This window comes from Rattus rattus, chromosome 14 (assembly GCF_011064425.1).
Source record: "Rattus rattus isolate New Zealand chromosome 14, Rrattus_CSIRO_v1, whole genome shotgun sequence".
Classification (NCBI taxonomy): Eukaryota; Metazoa; Chordata; class Mammalia; order Rodentia; family Muridae; genus Rattus; species Rattus rattus.
The window spans coordinates 75,489,062-75,497,309 of record NC_046167.1 but is presented as its reverse complement, the minus strand read 5'-3'; the positions used below and the strand labels follow the sequence as shown (position 1 = coordinate 75,497,309).

The 8,248-nt window shown below is 45.1% G+C and overlaps 1 protein-coding gene across 1 annotated transcript in view; it reads right to left on the bottom strand.

Annotated features, from left to right (window-relative positions):
* Positions 1 to 4,028: 4,028 nt before the first annotated feature.
* Hsd17b3 (hydroxysteroid 17-beta dehydrogenase 3) overlaps positions 4,029 to 8,248 on the bottom strand; it is a 30,235-nt gene continuing 26,015 nt past the window's right edge. Inside the window, exons 10-11 of the mRNA XM_032884683.1 lie at positions 5,321 to 5,470; positions 4,029 to 4,394 (exon numbers count right to left, since the gene is read on the bottom strand). Of these exons, the coding sequence (XP_032740574.1) occupies positions 4,284 to 4,394; positions 5,321 to 5,470 (261 nt within the window). The 3' untranslated portion in view covers positions 4,029 to 4,283. The remainder of the gene's footprint in view (positions 4,395 to 5,320; positions 5,471 to 8,248) is intronic.

The window sequence follows — 8,248 nt, the reverse complement described above, 5'->3', positions numbered from 1 at the left end:
GAGGAACTCTGACCCTACTACATGGTGCCACCCTAAAGTGGAAACTACTGGTTTCTTTGGAAAGTCAGTTATGTCAAATGATGTTTTGCTGGGGCACACAGGTGAAAGGGTGTTTTGCTATAGCGGACATCGAACGGTTATGTGATGAAGGTATATAAATATGACCGCCTCGGAGAGTGAGAGCTCCAGCATTGGTTTGCTTTGCTCTGCCTCACTATTCTTCGCTAACAACACACATGCATTGATTCTTACATTGTGTTGCTGAGCTCCGCTTATAGTAATGCCATTGAGAGAAATCTGCCAAAGGACCTCTGGTGAGGTCCCTGTGGCTTCTTGCTACTTCCACAGCCTTGAGCTGGTTGGTGAGCCTTGTGGTTTCTTCTGGATTGAACTGTCCTCGCTGGTTCACGTGTGGTGACTATCAACTGGATTGGACTGCAGCTGCCAGTTCATGTGTGGTGTTGCTACTGGTCTGAACTGCTGGCATCCTGACAACAAAGATTGGGCTCACCCTCAAAGAACTATTTCTAAATATGTCTACTTCTTCCATGTCCTAATAACTTTTCTCTTCCACTACCTCTGGTGGACGGTGGGCTAGAGGAGAGTTCGAACTCTTATTAAAAGTAGACTGAGAAAAATGTATGCTTATAGCAACCCTTAGCTTCTCTTCATGACCCACTTCAAGCTTGTAGCTTCCATGATGTCAAGACCAGTAGTATCCTGTGGGGGAGATTCTTACACAATCCAAATTCAGATGCCAGTTTGGAATGCAGCCTTGAGTCCTCTGGACTACAGTTTATGTGTGCTGAGCCTGAAGAAACACTTCCTGAAAGGTGCTTCAGTTATGCTGGTCTCTTATTAATCTCAGCTGAGCCTTCAGCTCCAGCTAACCAGCATCAACTGTCCGGTAAAGCAAAGCTCTCACTTCAGTGGTACACTTCTCTTGTTAATAATAGCCCATTCTTCAGCCTTACCTCACCCCAAACCACAGAGTCTTAGTTCTAATATATCACATAAATGGTGCCAATAGAATCTTTGCTTCCCCGTGAAACTTGATAAGCCGGGCCCCCATTGTCTGTATTTCTCTCAGTATAATCTTCCAAGTTCCCACAAAACTGTTCTCTAAGACCCAGGCACTCAAGGGTTTCCCTGGCCCCAAAGTTCCAAATGCTTCCACAATCTCCATAAAAAAGACATGATCAGGTCTGTCACAGCCGTACCCCACGCTCCTGGCACCATTTCTACCCCAGTTTGCTTTTCTATTTTTGTGCTAAAACTAACTTGGGGAGGAAAGGGTTTATTTCATCTGACATCCCACAGGCCACAGCCTGTCACTGTGGACAGTCAGAGGAAGGACTGAAGCAGAGACCATGGAGGAGTGCCCCTTAATGGTTTGTGTTCCATGATATGATAAGTCTGCTTTCTTAAACAACGCAGGACTACATGCCAGAGATGGCAACACCCGCAGTGGACTATGCCCTCCCATATCTATCTCAATAAAAAAAATGCCTCACAGGCTCATGGAGGGGATTGGCGTATGATAGGACAAACACTTGAATCTAAGATTAATCAATGTGATACATTGTATCTTCCAAAGATGAGCCAAGATAATATCTCCTATTACATTGTTCTACCCTCCTCCCACCCCCAAATTGAGATATATCATGTGTGCTTGCTTGCAGTGCTGGGATGCAACCTATGGTCCCATTCATGTCAGGTTGTGCTCAACAGCCAGCTATATTCCCAACTGGAGAAGTAGGTTTTGTGTGCTCTCATATGGGGGCCTGGCGGGGCATTAAACAAGGTGTATTATGACTTGTAAGGCTAACCTATGCAAGACAGTAAACCTCAAGGTCTTCTTTGCAATGGGTATGCTTATAGGCCTGTCACCGTGCTGTGAGGAAGAACAAATATCCATTAGAGACCACATGGAGGCTCTAGCTAGCAGCCTCAACTGGGGTCCCAGTCATTAAACCCCTTCAACCACAGGACGTATAAGAACACAATCATTCGGAAGATGACTCTAACTCTAGGGCAGGACATATCACCTCCATGTCCCCAGCACCTCAAGAGTTGGAGACCCAGAAGCTCTCATTCCTACAGTTCCCATCGTCTGCATTAGAGAACTCACTCTTGTTTAGTTCATGGGTTGGCTTCTACTGCTGAAATACTGTCTTTTGAGACGGGGTCTCAGCATATGTTGGGACATGCCCCAAGGATGAAGCTGTGTGAGATTTCTGAGGGCTTGTGAGAAAACTTCAAGAAAACAAGAGTCTTGTGACTTCTGTGCCTTCTAAACAAGGATTTGTTCTTGGAATGTGCTTCCGAGCCCCTCCCAGGTATAACACATAGAAGTAGGTTTGCTATGGACTACCCACTGCTGCTTCCTTTTGTTGTTCAAAAAATGTTTCCAAGCGTAAGCTGTTCTTGTGCCTGTATACAGGTTGAACTCGAGTGAACTTTGCTCACATGACCTTAATAACCCTCAAATATAAATTGTCTGATGTTCTGAATAAAGCTGGCTATTGCATGAGACTTTGATCCACCTCTTTGTTGTTGTTGTTGTTGTTGTTGTTTGTTGTTGTTGTGCTGCTGCTCTCCCAGATTTATCTGCCAACTAGAGCAGTAACACTAGCAGTAACACAAGTTGTTCTGGAACTTGCTATATAGACCAGTCTAGCCACAGACTTGTGGAGATGCTCCCAGCACTGCCTCCTCAGTGCTGAGATGACGCTGAGGTTTTTCTTTTCCACGTGTGTGGTGAGTGTATATGCGTGCATGACTGTTCACGTGAGCATGTGGCTATGCAAGCAATTCCGTGGGCGCCCATAGTCAACATGAGCATCTTCCTGGATCACACTCCACTTTATTTATTGAGGCAGGGTCCCTTGCTGAACTCAGGGATCACCAGTTCTGGCTAGTCTAACTGTCCAGCTTCCTCAGGGATGCCCTATCTCAGTTTTCTGAGTTTTGGAGACACAAGCAAACTGCCAGGTCTACCTGGCTTTTGTGGGGGTTGTGAGCATTGAAACCCCAGGTTTTGTGCTTGCTCAGCAAGAGTTTCATCCACAGATTCATCTCTCTAGCCTCAAAGCAATGTCTTAAAACTTCCTTCTGCACTTTTGTCTTTATCAGCACAATCTTACATACACTCTAATATGAATATAATACATACACCTGGTGCTCTCGTTGAAATGAGAGAGATAGGGAAGAAGACAAGAGACTGGCCTGAACCAGCTGTTGCCCCAACACCTGCCCCCAACCAGGTTCCTGAACCTGTGAGAAATCGTATTTGAGAAACCGTGTGCTCTGGTCTCACAGAAGTCCTGGTAAAGTTTACCAGCATCAGGTATTGTTTGAGTTTTAAGTTCTGTATACATCTCTAAAACCACGTGTGGGGCGGCAAGTTGTGAAAGGTACCCTGATTCCTGGTCGAGAAAGGTTGAATCCCCGGGGAACCCTAAAAGGGACAGCAGGCAAACCTGTAGGGAGGTTTGAGACAGACCAAGTCCCATAGAGCAATGCCCCAAGCCCCTCCTCCACAGGTGAGGATGTGACCACAGGTCGTGTGTAGGCTCCAGACAGATCAGTCATAGAGGCAGGACCACGCCCCCGAATATACAGATGAGATCTGACCCATACAAAAACTTGTATTTAACTGTTGGGTTCAGAATTAAAGGTGTGCAAGAACCACTCCATCGTCTGAGAGCTTCTGTCCTAAGAGCTGTAACACCGCCGCTTGGGGAAGAGATCTGCTCTCCCAAAATCACCTCCGGAAGCCCTCCTGCACCCCTCGCTGGCTAGTCAGTCTCCTGCTGGCTCAGCCCGGCCTGAAATGGAGGTGGAACAACACCTGCCCGAGTTCTCCTCCTTTCTCCTGAACCTGCCAACCTAGCCGGACCAAAGATCTCTGTGGAAAATCTCGGCACAGAGTCCCACAGCCACCCTCTAGGGTAAGGTCCTTCTGAATGTTCGGAGAAACTGCGGTACTTTTTTCAGCATATTTATTAATTTTGTGAGTGTTTTTCCAGGGTTCCCCTTAATGCTAGCCTCCCTTTTACAGAAAATATACCCTTTACACCCCAGCTTTTCTTGAGACCTCCAAACAGACCACTGCACACCGCCTGGGGCGTGACAGGCTCCCTTTCGGGAGGTAAAGGATCGTCGCCCTCTGGCCACTACTACCAAGGAAGAGCTCTCGATCTCCTCAACTCTCCCTCCAGCCCAAGCTCACCCTACTCCCACCCAACCCTAACTCTACCCACCCCCACTCCCTTTCCCCACTATCTGTTGCTGATGTTGCTCTTCAGGTAATCTGAGAATCGCCTCAGGAGAAATCTTTGGATGGTGCTGCTGTAGAAGATTCTGGAAGGAATCAGGTTCAGAATTATCGCCTGCAACAGAAAAAAAAATGTGTGTCTGAGACAAGAGCAGAGCAAAGAAATTATATCTGACAGTCTAGAGTTGGTCATTTAAGGATTATTTTTCCTGACTATGATGGGCAGTTCAAGTAGTTCTAATGTTTAAGGTCTTGTGACACTTCACGAAGGTGAATTTCTTAGAGGCCCAGGTTGTCACTTTAAATGCCCTTTGGCCATCCTGATCATTCTGAAGTACAGGTTAAATCACGAGAACTCACTCTGTGCCGACCGCATCACTACACCTCTTTTTTGCCCTATACAGCATTTGCTATTCCTTCCTGAAGTCCCATTTCCAAGGTACCTTTTTTTTTTTTGAGATTTGTTTATTTTATGTATATGAGCACACTGTAACGTCTTCAGACACACCAGACCCCATTACAGATGGTTGTGAGCCACCATGTGGTCTCTGGAAATTGAACTCAGGACCTCTGGAAGAGCAGCCAGTGCCCTTAATCGCTGAGCCAACTCCCCAGCCCCCAAGGTAACTTTTTTACTCTTCCTACCCTGCTTTCTTCTGCTTTCGAAGAGAAGGAAAAACTGATTAACATTTTTTTAGAAGCCAACTTTACTGAAACACAGAGCAGAGGAAGGTAGAAACTACTACATGGAAGATCAGGTGTTTGTCTTTTCTACCAAAGAACTTTTTCCAGTAGCTACCAAGTGGAACCTTTCTTTCTAAGTGGAGAAGTGGAGCTGCGGGGCTACTTATAGGCTGAGCACATAGGCTTCAACACTCTTACTACTTTTCCCTGGCTGTCCTGTGAGCACGCTGGTCCTGTGAGCTTACTGTGAAAGAAAATGGTTGGCTGTCCCACTAGCAAGGAAGAACCAGCCCCACCCTGCCCAGGATGCCAGCATACAGCCCTCTTCCCTTGCTTCAAACAGGGGTCACTGATTACCAAGATTTCATGAGCAAGGCAGCCACAGGTTTCAGCTCCAATCGTGACATATTTCAAGGATTCTTTAACAAACTCATCGGCGGTCTTGGTCACCCTGCTGGTATTTAGGTACTTAGTCATTGGGGTTGAAACAGAATAAGGGGTCAGCACCTGCAGAGAAAAGTAGAGTATGACACAGAACCGTCTACTGTAGCAGAGGCTGAAGCGTGGACACAACGTTTCACCATCCATGTTCAGCTCCTTTCTGCCTGCGGAATGTTCTAAGCTCTTTGATAAAAGACACAAAGCTGGCACAAAACTGAAGAGGGGGTTTGATTGTTCAAGATGAGGCCTTAACTGCTCACTTCCAGGTGCTCCAATGCCCTCCAGAGCATGCAGGGTAACTGCCAGGCTCAGAAAATAAGGCTATAATGGAAGCTCAGGGAGGGCTCTGTGTAAGCAGGGTGTCTTCAGGGGGTCCTGGTTCAATTCCCAGAACTGCGTACACAAACAGGAGGAACTCAAAACTGAAGTTCAGACAAGCATAAATCATTCAGCATAAGTATTGCATTGAATGGATTTATGCTAGAAAGTCAATAGGCCAGGAGTGGTGGGCACATACCTATTGTCCTAGGGTTGAGGCAGGAGAATCAAGAGTTCAAGGCCAACTGGGCTACTAGTAAAACTCTGCCTCAACAGACAAGTGTGCTTGTATCCCTTTGAAAATCAAATGTAATTGTGTACCCTACATGGATTCTGTCAGTGCTAAGTGAGTGAGGTTCTATGTGTGTTGTTCTAATACACATAACCGAAGCTGGGGTCACCTAAGGCAGTCTGGACTCCCTTTCTGACCCCCTGTTAGGATCATACACATAATCTTTTCTATGGTAGTAAGAAATATAAACCACCACACGGATGGTCTTCCAGGCATCCAGCATTGTGCTTCAATCCATGTCTGAACATGTCGCAACCTGATGAAGGATTTGAAACCGTTATTCTGATGTTACTACAGATGCTGAGACCTTCAAGTCTTTATCAAAAGAAACAAAACAATAACGAAAAACAAAGAAACAGAGCTGTCAAAGGTACTCTGCTGGGACCCTCATAGTAAAACAGAAATTGACTCTTCTGACTTCCACACACAGGTTTGTGATGTTTGTGTTCTCTGTCTGTCTGTCTGTCTGTCTGTCTATCTATCTATCTATCTATCTATCTCTCATTTTCTCACATTCTTTCTCAGGTATAATAAAACTATTTGAAAAAAACAAACCATTCCAGCTCTCCCGGTTACATCACATCTCATGTGTGATTATGCTGCTTTATAACTAAATCCAATTATTTGCCAGCTGGTCTATTTGATCTAATTCTTATGCAAAATAATGCTGTGATTCAAATGCCTAACACTCTCCCTACCTCCGGGATCTCAAAGGGTTACTCTTTGAGAAAATTCCCAAACCCTAGCTTTAAAAGAGAGGAAAATAATAATAATGCTATTATTATTATTATTATTATTATCATTTTCATAGTTAAGTTAACTTTGGTGGAGAAAACACCTTTGTGACCAAAATAGGGGCTCAGTAAATATTTTATTATTTGATATTATATGTTAACCTAAAGAGTAAGGTGATAATAATAGGCCCATTTCATGGACAGAAAAACTGAGGCTCACAATTTAGGCAAGCTATCAAGCAGCAGAACTAGGATGAAATTCAGAGCCAAGAGATTAAGAGTCAATTGTTGTTCAATTGTTGCAGTAAAAATAAAAAAGGGGCAGAACTGGTTCCCGTGCGTACCCTTGCAGTTGTGCTCTCGCTAGTTCTGGCTCCAGCGGGCCATTAGAACTAGTGCTAATTTATCTCACCAGCTCCATGCTGCCCCCAAAGTACTCTCTGACCCAGGCAGGTCGCTGCCACGCCAGTTTCATACAGAAACCGCCTACCTCGAGGCTCTCTTACTGTGGACTCTGTTCACATTCCCAGCATCCACTCCCTGGTTTCAGTGGTGGCTACCCTCTCGTAACTCTCTGCAGCTGCTCTGTTTACACTCCCAGCATCCGCCCCCTAATAGTTATGGTATAAACTCCCAATAACCCGCTAAAATCAAGACTCAACAAACTGTAACCCAACAATCAGATTTATAAGTTAAATTCTCAATCCACATTACATCCACACAATAAACTCACAACCAATTGATAAGGATATAAACTGCCCACCTAGATATGATAAATTTACCTACAGAAATCCATCCCAACTACCTTGGCAATTCAAGGCCACCCGGATCTGGGTTATCCTCCCCATCTCCATCTTGATTCTCCTTCCTTCTCCTTCTCTCCCGCCTTACAAAACCTTTGTCCCCACCTTATTTTTTTACTGTCCAATCATGGCCTTGACCTAACTGGTGCCAGCCCTCACCTGCATATTGACGTCAACCTACAGTCAATCAAGATAAGTACTTGACGTGCTAATGAGAGACCCTGTTGAAAGAACAACTAAGGTTGTCCTCAGACTCCCCACACACACTCACGGACACACATGTGTACCTGCTCACACTTATACATACCTACTCACATAAAAACATGCATACAGACACACATTCATACCTCCTCACACATATACACACCTACTCATAATGGCCATGCACACACACACATACATGCTCATACATATACATGCCTACTCACATGCAAACATGCAGACACACATACATACCTGCTCACACTATGCATACCTACTCACACATGAACACACACACACATATAATTTCAAATATGCCCATTTCGTCTCTAGTGGTATACTAACACTCCTTCCCAGACTGTACTATTAAACCAGACACATGTAAATCATCGACACTCAGACTGTCTCATGGCTCAGCCCAGGGACGGCAGTAACAACCTGTTTCAGAGAGTGCAGTTGATCTTCACACAATGGCTCTGTTCCTCTTCCTACCACC